Source organism: Phyllostomus discolor, chromosome 4, assembly GCF_004126475.2.
Source record: "Phyllostomus discolor isolate MPI-MPIP mPhyDis1 chromosome 4, mPhyDis1.pri.v3, whole genome shotgun sequence".
Lineage (NCBI taxonomy): Eukaryota > Metazoa > Chordata > Mammalia > Chiroptera > Phyllostomidae > Phyllostomus > Phyllostomus discolor.
In genome coordinates this window covers 98,996,129-99,011,480 of record NC_040906.2, presented here as the reverse complement: position 1 = coordinate 99,011,480, position 15,352 = coordinate 98,996,129, and the positions used below count along the sequence as shown (strand labels likewise).

The 15,352-nt window shown below is 36.5% G+C and overlaps 1 protein-coding gene across 1 annotated transcript in view; it reads left to right on the top strand.

Moving 5' to 3' along the window:
* ZRANB3 (zinc finger RANBP2-type containing 3) overlaps positions 1–15,352 on the top strand; it is a 241,038-nt gene that overhangs the window by 15,418 nt on the left and 210,268 nt on the right. The window contains 1 exon segment of the mRNA XM_036023662.1: positions 4,685–4,852. Coding sequence (XP_035879555.1) covers positions 4,692–4,852 — 161 coding nt within the window. The 5' untranslated portion in view covers positions 4,685–4,691.

Below are 15,352 nucleotides of genomic sequence, written 5' to 3'. Positions count from 1 at the left end.
TTAAGGTTATTATAGGTAGATACTTATTCATTACCATTTTCCCCCTCTGTACCTGTGTTCCTTTCTCTCTCTATTCTTTCTTAAAGCAGTCCCTTTAGCATCTCCTGCAGTGATGGCTTGGTGGTGATGTACTCTTTTAGCCATCTTTTTTCTGTGAAGCTTTTTATTTCACCTTCTATTTAAAATGAGAGCCCTTTGGATAGAATTGTCTTGGTTGGAGGTCACTGGTTTTCATTACTTGGAATATTCATGCCAGTCCTTTCTGTTTTGTAGTGTTTATGTTGAGAAATCAGCTGATAGTTTATTGGAGTTCCCATTTATGTTACTAGCTATTTCTCCCTTGCTGCCTTTAAGATTCTGTCTTTGTCCTTAAATTTTGTCATTTTGATAGTAATGTGTCTTGGAGTGGGCTTGTTTTGTTGTTGTTCATCTTGATTGGGACTCACTGTGGTTCCTGGACTTGTATTACATTTTCCCTCAGTAAGTTAGGGGAATTTTCTGTCATTTTTTCAAAGAGATTTTCTCTCTCTCACTTCTTCTCCTTCTGATATCCCTATGATGTGAATATTGTTTCATGTTGTCCCTAAGTTCCCATAATCTATTGTACTTTTCATGTCTTTTTTCATTTTGTTGCTCTATTTTTTTCTGCTTTGTCTTCCAACTCACTGATTTGATCCTCTGCTTTACCTAGCCTGCTTTCAATTTTTTTCTAGTGTATTCTTCATATCATATATTGCATTCTTGATTTCTAACTGGTTCTTACTCAAGATTTCTATGTCCTTTTTCGTGCTGTTGTAGGTCCCACTGAGTCCCTTATAGTTCTAACTAAGGTACTTGAAAATCTTTATAACCATTACTTTGAACTCTGTCTGATAAATTGCTGGCCTTGATTTCCCTTAGCTTTTTCTGGAGATTCCTCATTTTCTTTTGTTATGGGGTTGCTTTTTGACTCCCTATTTTACTTGTTTCTGTATTTATTTCTGTGTATTAGATTGATTTGCTTTGATTCTCTGTCTTGTGCAGTAGCCTTGTATGTTAGGAGTCCTGTGGGACCAAGTGGTGCAGACTCTGATCTCCTGATCTGGATGCTCTAGGAATGACCTCTCTGTGGGTTATGTGGACTTTCCTATTGTATTTGTCCCATCTGTTGGTGGGAACTCCCCTCTGACTGGCTAGTAAGAGGCTCAACCCCTACTACATGTTGTAAGCTGTTGTATAGGTGGTGGCAGAACAAAGCAAAAAACACAAAAACAACACCAAAACAAGGAACCCTCCTGACCACCACAGCAATATCAAGCACAAGAGAGCAAAGGATAATAACAACAGAAAGCAAAATATAAGAGTAGAGAAAGGGGAAAAGGAAAAAGAATATGAGACCAAAGGAAAGAACAGTGTCATGAAAGGAGAGAGGGGAAGAGAACTACTTATAATGAACTGAAAGAGGAAAACAGGGAAATGGAACACAGAAAAGGTAACAAAAATACTAAAAGGAGAGAAGAAGGAAAACAGTAGGGATAATCAAAGATAAGAGTAGAATATGTGACATGAAAGAAAAATGAGGATACCAAAAATAAAAGAAAAAGATAAGTAAAAAGGCTATGAAAAAGAAAAAATAAGATAATGAAAAAAGAACCAAGTGGGTTTTTCTCAGCATAATTTAGATATTGCCTTCTGTTTTCTTCCTTTGGATACCTTTCTGATGTCTGAGTCTGGTGCAAGCCAATGCCTGGTGGTGTGGCCCTTGGCCACCTCAAAGCTACAGGTAGTCCACAGTTTGTGGCATATTCCTCCAGTTTGGCAGCTCCTGGGGTGAGCCGAGCTGCTTTGCAAAGCCTACTTTTATTAGGATCCAGCAGTGTGTCAGCAAATGTTTCAAATCTCCACAGGATCCACCTCTGCCTGTCTCTGCCTGCTGGCCTGCAGTCGACCTTAAGATCAATTGCAGACCCCACTATTTTGAGTGGGCTTCTGGTAGAAACAGGTGGAAGTGATTCCTGGATCTCCCATAGCAGGTACCTTTTAGACTTCTGGAAGATTGTGGGTGTGTACCCCCTCCTCTGAGTCACTAGTCTGAGTCTGCCCAGGATTATTTCCCTATACGCTGTAGGGCGGGGCCCCAGTAGGCTCCAAAGCCCAGATTTTCTGTCTGCCTGGTGCCAGGAAGGCATTTCCTTAGCTCTCCCAAGAGGGGGAACACCAGACTGTTTCTCAGGATAGTGTATGGATTCATTGCACTCTGCTGCCACTCTCTGACAACCCCCGAGTCTGTTTATGTTGCTGTCTCCTCAGCAAGAGTTAAAGACAGGGTGGGAGAAAAGAAAGAAAGAAAACCCAAACAAAACAGAACACCAACACAGAGCAAAACTGAAAAAAGAATAAAAAAAAAAACTTGCTGAGTGGAACAAACAGGATATCAGAGGTTGTAGTGAAGGGATTTCCAGAGGGTGGAGGCAGTAGTATCCCACAGGGCAAGGTAATTGATTTTTTCCTGGGAGGGGCTAGCTCTTCTCAAGAAAGGTGGCTGCTATGGAGCCCAGGTATATCCAACCCTGAAAAATCCCACAGCCACTCCCCCAAGACTCTCCCCAATCTTCCCACTCCAGGCTCTTCTCTCCTGACTCCAGTTTGTACCACCCTCTCTTCCTCAGGCTCAAACTGGGTAGCTGCAAACACAAAACCTTTGCTTTGTCCCTTTAAGGAAAAATAGAAAATGTAGTAAGTCTTTTCTCTAGAGGTTTTTGTCTCTTCCCAGAGCAGAGAGCATGCACCGTGCAGACTCCTTGATCTCCTGTTCTGGATGCTCTAGGAATAGCCCTTGTGTGGGTTTTTTGGACTCTCCTGTTGTATTTGGGCCCTGATTTTTATTAGCCTATTCCTTGTTGGGAACCTTCCTCTATCTTGCTAAGGGGCTCCACACCTCCCATGACTGCCTCTGCCTTGAGAGAGCTTCTAAGTGTGGGTTGGGTTCCCAGTCCCGGCACATATAGAAGGCCACCTATCGAGGCTTGTCTCTTACACCAATGCCTCTCCCGCTCTCTCCCAACTCGATAGCTTATATCCTATATGTTCTGTCTTCTTTCAAGTCTTATATCATCCTCATGGGGTAGGGGAAAGAAGGGAAGAGTCTAGCAGCAAAACTGTAGCAATGGACAGTGGAACGGATGTCACGCCACTCCCTCCAGGGAGTCTCAGCCTCAGGCTCTCGCTGCTATGCTTCAGCCAGGGTCTCAGCAGCCAGCGCTGCTCCAGCCGCCTCTCTCTACCCCTGGCACTCCTGGCTCCTCAGTCCAGCAGCAACCTCCTCAGTTAGTCTCTGTCCCATTTGTAGTTCTAGCAGCGCCTGGGGCCAGGGAGGCGACAGCCCCCTCCCCAGCAAGTACCACAGGCCCCAGACCCTGGCTCCTTGTGGAGGCAGGGTGCGCGTCCCTGTCCAGGGTGGAGGGCACAGAGACAAGTCTGGGTGTTAAGGTGAGGCTGCTCCAGTTTATTCTTCCAGAGGGGGATATTGTAACTTCCACAAAATGGTTCCCACTCAAAATCTGCAGACATGCTGTGCTGGCCTGCCAGTGGCAGCAGCAGCTCTGCAGGAGAGCCCAGGTCACCAACCCCTGAGTATCCTCACAGGTGGTCAGGCACTTGACCACCTGCACAGTCATCTGCACACATGGTCACTCCTGCTCTCACACTCAGCAGGATTTTCGAGTTGATCGTTCTGCGGTTTAGGGGCAAGACCTGTCCCGAGCTTGGAGCAAGTGGACGGAGCTTCCAGCTACTCTGCAGCCATCTTGGGAACCTCGGCAGCCTTTCATTCTTAAAATAGAATCCGAAGCCCTTATCAAGGTCTTATGTGATTTGACTCTTGAATATCTTCATTTCATACTGTTCTTTCTTTTGTTTCAGCCACATTGGCTTCCTTTCTGTTGCTAGAAAATACTGAGCTATTTCGTAACTCAGGCCCTTTGCTGATGCTGTCTATTGGCACTGCTCTTCTTAGTTTTGAACCTGGCTGTGTCTGTCCCATCTTAAGACTGTAGACCAAGCATAACCTAAGAGAGGCTTTTGCTGGACAGCCTAACTGAAGTGGCCATTGCCCTAAGTGTTATAATATTAGTACTGTACAGTAGTTAATATCTTGTTTATTTTTGGTCTCCCCTCTGTGAAGGTGTGGTCCTTCTCCAGATTGTGGCTTGTAGTGCCTATTTTCAAATTAATAAATACTTGTTGAATTCTTAAGATTCATTCCAATCTTAGAAAATATGGTGTGATATAAAAATGTACATCTATAAATTATGAAAGATTCCTCTTTTATAGCAAATTTTTCCTTTAAGTTATTCAGTTGGTAAAAAATGTAGTTGATTTATAACTTTTAAGTAATGTATTTATTGCTTATTAAAACAGGGTTATGGCTATATTATGGCTCAATTACAAATACAAATGAAATACAGGATGCTGAGTTTTTAGATAGTGAATTAAGTAATTGTTTTTTGACTCAGTGCTTTAAATTTTCTAGTAGCTTACTCTGGGAACATGATTTAATTTATATCTATGTAGATAGTTTATTAAGACTCAGTAGTCTCAGTATGTTTAAGATAAATATGTTAATATTATTTGTTTAATTCTCTCATACACTTAGTAATATCTATTTTCCCAATCCCTTCCCTTTTGTGATTTCTTTAATTTTTAGGATCATCATGCCTAGACTTCATAATATAAAAAAGCCTCTTGCATATCAGATTTCCTGTTTGACAAGTAAATCTTATAAACAGCTGGATTATTTGCCTGACAAACTAAGAGCAAAGCTGCTTCCTTTTCAGAAAGACGGCATTACTTTTGCCCTTAGAAGAGATGGCAGGTAAGGTATTTTTTTTGAAGACATGCTAAAAATGTTAAATCCCTGGCAAATGTATAAAAAACAAAGCTCTGTGCACAGCTTTGTGTGTGTGTGTGTGTGTGTGTGTGTGTGTGTGTGTGTACAGAGTCTTCCATTAATTTTATTTTGCTGCATCATGAAATAATAATTTCAGGGTATAATTTATTTTGCCTTTATTCATGAGTGATATTTTGGTTGGCATATAGCTCTACTTCGATAGCTATATTTTTTTCTTAGCACTTTGGAAGTTATAGTCTGCTGTCTTCTGGTTTCTACAGTTGACAGGAAAAAATGTGCTCTTGAGTCTCAAAATATTATCCTACAGGTGACTTATTACAAAATAAAAAATTACAAAATGACTAATATTAATATTGCCAAGTAGCAGGACACCTTCAGGCATAATGTGGTGCATGGGACATATGCAACATTCCTTAGCAGTGTTCTTTCTGGAGATACTTGAGCTGGTAATCATAAGGAAGCAGTCAAACCAGTTCAGAATGTAGGCCATTTTTTCAGGACAATTGACCTTAAGTCTTCAAATGATTCAATGTCATGAAAATCCTAGGGCAGTGGTGAGAATGTTTTCAATTGAGAGATAAATAAGAGCTAGAATATCTGAAAGTAAAGCATAAACTTTGATTAGGTCCTGGATAAGTGGAAAGATAAACTTTAGAGGACATTTTTTAGGATAACTGGGAAAATTTCATCTGGGCTGTATTATAGTGATGCTACTGAATTAATGTTGATTATCTTAGGTGAGGTAATGGTATTGCAGTTGAATAGAAGAATGTTCTTGTTCTGGGATGATAAAGAATTTGAGAGTGGGGGGGAATCCTACTATCTTCATCCTACTTTCTACATTTTCATGAAAGGGAAGGATCTGTGTACGTTTAGAAAAACTTTGAATGGGTCAGCCAAAATGTTAACAGAGTGAATCTGGTGGTGTAAGTGTGTTCATTGTATTATTGGGGGGAGGGGGTTAACAAAACCCCACTAAGGAATTACTCTAATTTTCATTGCTTTGTAGATCTCTTGTCTGTATGTTATTTTAAGGTTTTTCTCTTTGTCTTTGGAGTTCTGCAGTTTCACTATAATTTATTTAGTATTTTTTAAATCCTATTTGGGATTACTGTACATTTTTAATCTGGGATTTGTATCATGTTGATTCTGAAAAATTCTCAGTTATTGCTTCTTCAAATATTGATTCTTACGGATTCTCTGAATTATTTTCTGCAATTTGAATTAGACTTATACTTGACCTTTTCACTCCCAACTATTTAGTGTTTCTTATATTTTCTGTGTTACATTATGTCTGTTTTTAAAGATCCCTCTTATAGTACATGATTATGCTGTTTAACTCATCTACTCAACTTGTAAAAAACTAAGAAAAGTGTGAGGATCATAAGTGTACAACTTGAAGAATTTTCACAGAATAGCCATCACCCAGATCAAGAAATAGAATTATATTACTAGTGTCCCAGAAATCTTCTTCTTGCCCCCTCCTAATCACTACTACCTGTCTCCTCTCCAGAGGCACCTCTATCCTGACTTCTAACACCATAAATTACTTTTACATGTTCAACGATATCATTGTAATTATATATATACACACATATAAATATATATGTTTATGTACTTATATATGTGTATATATACACATATACTTTTTTGTGTCTGACTTCTTTCACTCAACATCATTGTGAGATCCTTCCACATTGTTATATTTGGTTGTAGTTGTTTCATTTGCATTTCCATATATTATAAAATTTTATTGTGTAAATGTACCATGATTTACTTATATTGAGTCTACAGCTAATGAGCATATGGGTTGTTTTTAGTTTCGAGCTTTTATAAAAACAACACTATGAACATTCTTATACAGATCTTTTGGTAAATGTAGGAACATTTCTCTTGTACGTATACCAAGGAGAGAAATTGTTGGGTCATAAAATATGCATGTATTCCACTAAGTAGATACTACTAAGTATATTTTGCCAGGTCTGTCTTAATGAAGTAACTACCACAAGTAGATGGCTTAAACAACAGAAATTTATTGCCTCGCAGTTCTAGAGGCTAGAAGTCCGAAATTAAGGTTTGCTGGGATTGATTTCTTCCCAAGGTTGTTTGGAAAGGTTCTCCTCTAAGTCTTACTCCTTTACTTGTAGATGGCTGTCTACACAGCCATTTCCAATGGCTTTTCACATCATTTTCCTTCTATTCATGTCAAAATTTTCCCCTAACACATTTTTTTATCCTCAACAAAGGACATTTTTTTTCATTGCTTTTAGAACGAGAGAGGGAAGGAGAGAGAAAGGCAGAGAGAGAGAAACATCAATGTGAGAGAGAAACAGCAGCCCATTGCCTCCTGCACATTCCCAGACAAGGTTTTGAACCAGCAACCAGGCATGCACCCTGACAGGAATCAAACCACAGCCCTTAGGATATGGGACAATGTTCCAACAAACCAAGCCATACCTGCCAGGCCAAAATTTTTCCTTTTTAAAAGGATACCAGTTATATTGGATTAGAGACCACCCCAATGACCTCATTTTAACTAATTAGATCTGCAATAATCGTATTTTCAAATTAGTTCACATTCTGAGGCAATGTGTTCTAGGACTTCAACATAGGAATTGGGGGGCATAGTTCAACCCCTAAACTCATCCAAACATTTTTTAAAGTGATTGTACCAATTTATACTTCTATTGATGGTGTCTAAGAGTTCCAGTTATACTATATCCTTACCAACACTTGATACTGTCTATATTTAATTTCATTTTAGGTATTCTGGTAATTATGTAGTAATATTTATTGCGGTTTTTATTTACATCTTTCTGATTACAAATGAAGTTTAACACATTTTCATATACTTATTAGCCATTGGACATTCTCTTTTGTTAAGCGCTCATTCATGTCTTATCCATTTTCCTACTGGGTTTTCTGTCTACCCTTTTCTTGTTGTTTTCTAGGAGTCTTTTGTGAGATTTATATTTTTATTGAGTCTTTTGTCAGGTAGACATGTTGCAAATACTTTTTCTCAGGCTATGACTTTTTCACTCTTTTCATAATGTCTTGTAAGGAGATGTTCTCAATTTTAATGTCATCTTAAATACTCTTTATCAGTTTCTCTTTTATGCCTGACATTTTTTGCACCCTATTTTAGAAATATTTGTCTACCTCAAGGTTGTGAAGATAATTTCCCATGTTTTGTCCGAAAAACTTTACTGTTTTATTTTTTACAAATTTGATCCACAGTCCACCTGGATTTGAATTTTTTACATGGCATGAGTTAAGGGGCAGGCTTGATTAGTTACTGATTATTTATTTAATTTTGTATATGGATGTCTGATTGACTCATCACACTTTTTTGAAAAGACCAAGTTTTCTCCACTGCACTAGGGTGTCTTGTCATAAATCAAGTTATCTTATGTGTATCTTTCTAGATAAGTGCTCTCTAGTGGAACTTTCTGCTATGGTAGAAATGTTTGTATCTTTACTGTTTAATTTCATAGTTATTAGGTATGCATGGCTACTGAGTTCTTGAAATGTGACCAGTGTAACTAAAGACTGAATTTTTTCATTTTTGTTGAATTTATTGGAGTGACATTGGTTAATAAAACTATGTAAGTTTTAGGTGTGCAGTTCTATAAGACATCATCTGTATATTGTACTGTGTGTTCACCACCCCAAGTCAAGTCTCCTTCCCTCACCATTTATCATCCTTTTACCCTCCTCTGAATTTTTAGTTTTAGCTAATTTTAATTAATGTAATTTAAATAGCCAGATGTGTCTAGTGGCTAGCATATGGGACAGTGTAGATATAGATAATTTATTTGTTTTATTAATATTTGTCTGATTGCCAGTCTTCTTGTTGGTACCATACTTCTAAATTACTGTAAATTTATAAAGCTATTTTGGTATAAGGTAGCATATAGCTTCATTTAAAAATTTTTTTTTATTATTGTTGGCTCTTTGCATTGCCTCTAAATTATGGATATCACTTATCAATTTTCACCAAAAAAGTTGTTGGGATTGTTTTGTATCTGTAGATCAGTTTGGGTAGAATTGATATATTTAAAATATAGAGTATTTTAATCCATGAATGTGAATGATTATTTTAAGATTTTCTCTTTGTTTGGGTATCCAAAAGTTTTATTATGGTATTCCTAGGAGTGGTTTTCTTTGTATTTATAGCTTAATCCTCAAGTAGATGTCATTCATTAATTCTGGAAAATTCTTAGTTACTGTCTCTTCAAAAAATTACTTTGTCCCCCTTTTTTTTCTTCCTTAATTCCAGTTGTTGGAATTTTTCTTGGTGTCCCACTATCTCTTCTTTTTCTTCTCCTCTTCATTTTTAAAATTTCTGTGCTTCAGGTGGATACTTTTTGTTTACCCATATTCTTATTCTAGTCCTATCATTTGCTGTTAAATAAACCTTTGAATTCCCTTAAGGAAGATACCACCACTGAAAATACCTAAAACTAAAACCCATTCAGTATGTCTGGAATAAAGTTTAATTTATTACTCAATAAGCAAGGGAGAACTATCCTTGTTAGATACAGGATCTTGAAACAAAGCAAAGAGTTGGTATTGTATCAGGCTTTGGTGAGGTTCAGAGGCTTTTAAAAAGCTGGAGTGTTTATGGATTTGCTGAATTTCACAGTATAGTTAAGGGATTAGCTAACTAATGTCAAAGAACAGTCAGTCCTTTCTTGTAATTGGGGAATGAATGAGAACATTTTATTTTCTGTTCTTGTCAGATTATAGATTATTATTAAATTCTAGAATATACAGTTCCTATCTACCAGATTATGTAGATAGATAGTATCTTGTTTCTTGCCATGTTTTATTCTATCTCTTATTTCTGTAAATATTTACACATACTTATTTTACATATCTAAAGTCCTTCGGAAGCTTTTTGTTATCGATATGATGGTTCACTTCCCAATGTATTACCTAATTTTAAAAATTTAGTTTTAATATTTAAAAATTTAGTTTTAATATTTAATCTCTGGAAGTCTGGAAGAGACCTAGAGAATGGGTAAATTCCTTTAAAGAGGATTTGCAAAATCAAGTTCTTAAGTTTAGTGTTTTCCAGGTCATAGGCAGTTTAAATTCAAAACCTCACATTTATTTTTAGGTAGGTTTATGATTATGAATTGAGATTATTAATTTTTATCTCATGCTAAACATTGTTATCTTCTGTCTTTTAAAGAAATTAGGTATAATTAATTTTATAAAATGCACAGGTTTTAGGCGTATAGTTCAGTGGATTCTGACATATGCATGCACCTGTGTTTTAAAACACCTCAGACAAGATATAGTACACTTTCATTCTCCAGAATAGGCCTCTTTCCAATCATCACCATTCTCCTGAATTAGGCAACCACTGATCTGACATCTATCACCAGAATGTAATTTTTATAATTACTTGATACTCTCTTTATTTTTTTAATTTTGATTTGGAAGTAATTTCAACTTACAGAAAAAAGTATTATTTTTAGCCCTGGCTGGGTAGCTCAGTTGGTTGGAGCATTGTCCCAATAGGTAAGGTTGTAGGTTCAATCTCAGATAAGAGCACATAGAAAAATCAACCAATAGGACTTCTGGCTAAGATGGATGTGTAGGTAGATATACTTTGCGTCTTTGCACAACCAAAAGAAAGTTAATAACAAATTTAAAAACAAAAAAATAACCAGAACTGCCAGGAAATCAAACTGTATGGAAGCCTGACAACCAAGGAATTGAAGAAGAAACATTCATCCAGACTGGTATGAGGGGCAGAGACAGGCAGCTGGGGGGAGAGGACGCTCAGTGGCTGGTGGACCAGGGCAGGTTAGCAGACCAGGCCAGGCACCCAGGGTGAGGCAGCAGCTGGCAGACCAGTTGGTCCCACATTTGCACACAGATAAACTGGGAGGAACAAGTGGGAAACAAGACAGGTCACACAACCCAGAGTTCCCATGCAGAAACTAAACTTCAAAACCTCTGAGTGTAAAAACCTGTGGGGGTTGTGGTGGCAGGAGAAATTCCCACCCTCACAGGAAGAGTCCATTGGAGAGACCCACAGGGTCCTGGAACGTACACAAATCTAACCCCCCGCCCACCCAGGGAATCAGCACCAGAAGGGCCCGACTTGCTTGTGGGTAGTGGGAGAAGTGACTGAAAGCCAGCCAAGAGCTGAGCAAGTGTTATTGTTCCCTCTTAGACCCCCCACCCCCCCATACAGCACCACAGTGTAGAGACATGGGTTGTCCTTCCCTGGTGAATACATAAGGCTCCGCCCCTTACTATGTAACAGGTGTGCCAAGACAAAAAAATAATATGGCCCATGTGAAACAGATTAAAGCTTTAAAAATAAAACTAAGCAATGAAGAGATAGCCAATCTATCAGATTTAGAGTTCAAAACACTGGTAATCAGGATGCTCACAGAAATGGTTGAGTATGACCACAAAATAGGGAAAGAAGTGAAGGCTGTGCAATTGAAATACAGGAAAATGTACAGGAAACCAACAGTGAAGGGAAAGAAACCAGAACTCAAATCAACGGTTTGGAGCAGAAGGAAGAAATAAATATTCATCCAGAACAGAATAAAGAAACAAGAATTCCAAAAACTGAGGAGAGGCTTAGTAGCCGCTGGGACAACTTGAAATTTTCCAACATCCGATTCATGGGGGTGCCAGGAAGAGAAGAGGAAGAGCAAGAAACTGAAAACTTACTTGAACAAATAATGAAGGAGAGCTTCCCCAATCTGGCAAAGCAAATAGACTTCCAGGAAGTCCAGGAAGCTCAGAGTCCCAAAGAAATTGGACCCAAGGAAACACACACCAAGGCACATCATAATTACATTACCCAAGATGAAACATAAAGAGAGAATCTTAAAAGCAAGAGAAAAAGACAGTTACCTACAAAGGAGTTCCCATAAGACTGTCAGCTGATTTCTCAAAAGAAACCTTTCAGGCAAGAAGGGGCTGGAAAGATTCCAAGTCATGCAAGGCAAGGACCTACACCAAGATTACTCGATCCAGCAAAGCTATCATTTAGAATGGGAGAGTAGATAAAGTGCTTCCCAGATGAGGTAATGTTAAAGGAATTCATCATCAACAAGCCCTTATATGAAACGTTAAAGGGACTTATCTAAGAAAAAGATGTTGAATCAAAAGTATAAACAGTAAAGTGACAACAAATGCACAACTATCAACAACTGAACCTAATAAAAAAAAAAAACCCTAAGCAAACAATTAAAACAGGAACAGAATCACTGAATTGGAGATCACATGAAGGGTTATTATCAGCAGGGAGGGGTAAGGGGGAGATTGGGGGAAAAGGTACAGGGAATAAGCATAGATGGCAGGTAGAAAATAGACAGGGGGAGGTTAAGAATAGTATGGGGAATGGAGAAGCCAAAGAACTTATATGAACTAAGGTGGGGGAATGCTGGTGGGAGTGGGAATGTAGGGTGGAGGGGGATAAAGGGGAGGAAAAAAATAGGACCACTGTAATAGCATAATCAATAAATACATTTAAAAAAAGAAAAATCAACTAATAAATACATAAATGGATCAAGCAATAAATCCTTGTTTCTTTCTTACTTTTCTTTCCTCTCTCTCTCAAAATCAATATATAAACTTTAAAAAAATTTTAAATAAAAAGTTATTTTTGAAAGTATAACAGTAACTAAAAATCAGGAAATTTAACTTCTATATGTATGTTGTCAGTTATACCAATAATATCATTTTTAACTCTTTTCTTTTAATATAAGATCCATAGTCTCTCATGACACTGGCATTTTTTTTTAAGAATATAGGCGAGTTTATTTTATAGAATGTCTCAATTTTTAAATGTTTTATTATGATAATATTTAGATTATGTAATCCTTTCTGGATTAGTTCATTAAGTGAGATCTAGGTTCTGTCCTTCTCAGGATATTGCTTTTGAAGGCACATTGTATTTGTCAGCCTCTTACTGGAAATATTAATTTTGATTGCTACTCAAAGTGTGTGGTTTCTTTATCATATAGTTACTACTTTGCTCTTGTAAAATTATTGCCTACTTAGCAAACAACTACCCAAGAAGCAAATATGCTGCTTCTTATCTAATTTTTGTTCTTGGATATATTATCCACAGATGATTCTTGTTCAAAATAACTTTTCCCATGACAGTTCTAAAATGATGATTTATTATTGACATTTTGCTTTAAGGAGGAGCCTTCTCTTCTGCCCCTACAGTGAATCTCCCTGACCACTGTCTTTATCCATCCATCCATGTATCCATCCATTTATCCATCCTCAGGATGGACTCATGGATTCCTATTATATTCAGTGGGTTATAATTCTGTATTTTACCATAGCTTACTTTTTGTCTGTTTTAGAACTTGTTACAAACAGAATTATGCAGATTATATGTGTCTGACTTATCTTATTCAACATGTTTTTGAGATTCATATATGTTATTTTGATCTCTGAATATAGGACAATTTTCATTCACTTACTGAGATACATTGAGCATGGCTCTAGTTTAGGAATCGAATGTACAATGATGGTGTTAACATTCTTGGATAAGTCTTTTATGGACATATTTTTAATTCTCCTGCTAGGTTTTAGGGTAGGTGTCTGTTTATCTTAGTAAGAAAACTGTCCAACTTTTCCCTATTGGCAATATACAGTATGAGAGTTGTAGATGCTCCAGGTTTTTGTAAACATTTGGTATTGTCCACTTTTTATCTTTAGTCATTCAAAATGAATCAGTCTTCAAGGGATAGCTCATTGTATTATGATTTGTATTTCCCTAATTACTAATGATGTTGGCATCTTTCCCTATGCTTATTGGCAGTATATATGTTAAAATATATATAGTATTTGTTTTACTATATATAATGTATATCAATGTTGTGCTCATGCTTTAATTGTTGTTTGTCTTTTTATTATTGATTTGAAGCAATTCTTTTTATATTCTGTATACAAGACCTCTGCCAGATATATGTATTATGCGTATTTTCTCCAAGTCTATAGTTTGCCTTTTAATTCTCCTTATGGTATCCTTTGATAACAGCAAATTTTAATTTTGATAGAATCTAATTTGTCAAGTTTTTTATATAGTTGGTACTTTTAATGTCATCAGAAGTGTTTTCTTACAACAATATGGTCTTCTATGTTTTGTACTGGAAGCTTTACAGTTTTAGCTTTTATTTTTTTATATAAAATTTATTTGAAATTAATTTTGTGTATATGGTGAGATAAGAGTTGTAGGTTCAGTTTTCTTTCATACTGATACCATTTATTCCACTGTGACATGTAAAAAAGTCTATTTTCATAAATTATTTCATCATCCTTGTGAAAATGCAATTGACCATATATGTATACATCTATTTCCCTTTTGCTATACATCTCCTTCCCTATTGTCACCCGTTTTTCATTTTTACTTTTTGTAACATTTTTAGGCTTAAGTTTTGTTTAGGATTCTCATTTCCACTGTTTACTTTATGTAGATCTAAGACCTATTTCTATCACCCTGCTTGCTATTAAATCTTGAGTTTCCCTGTTGATAGTTCTGCAGGCACTTTCATTGTGTCCTGTGACTTTATTATGCAGGTATCACTTTGTGTTTGACTTTCTCTTTTGTTTCTGCCCATTGTACATTTTTCTTGATTTTCTTCAGAACTTAGGCATTTTAAAAGATACTATTTTATCTCATTTAGCATTTCAGGTATTTGTAAAGGGGAGTGTTTTCAGAATATTTAAACCACTATAGTACTGAGAGCAGAAATCTTACTGTTAAATTTTCATTCATTTGGGATTATATTCTTTGTCTTTATAAAATACCCTTATAAAATTACTTAATTCTTTCCTTTTGTACTCTAAACTTAGTCTTGTGTGATTACTATCCCAACCACTCTGACCATGTTTTCCTAGGATGCCTTTAACTGTCTTCTGTTTTCAACATTTTTGAGATACTTCCTTTAGATTAGTTAAGTTCCAAAGTTAGATTTCACTTTGTGTTTCACTTCAGTTTGTCTTTTCTTTTAAATAATATTAATCTCACTTTTATTCACTGACATTAAAGCTATATATTTTAATTCTGTCATCATAGTATTTGTTATGGTTTCTGTTCCTAAAACCATGTTACTGTATAATCACTAGATGATCCACTAAATACAGAGTGGGGCAAAAGCAGCTTTACAGTTGTTCATATGGAAAATAATACAATAATTAATAAACAGTAATACAAGAATAGACTCTGTTTCACATAGAACTGTAAACCTAGTTTTGCCCTACCTGATATATGGCTGTGCAATTAAGTGTTCATGTTTAATGTACACTTTTAGTAATTGAAGGGCTTGGAGTTTGAATCCATTCATAATCTTTATAATTTATAGCTTTATACAATATACTTGGTTCTCTATTTTATTAGGCTGTGTTTTCTTATTCCCAATTTTTTGTAATAACATTTGGTATATTGCCTTTTTCTCCCTTTCTGACCCT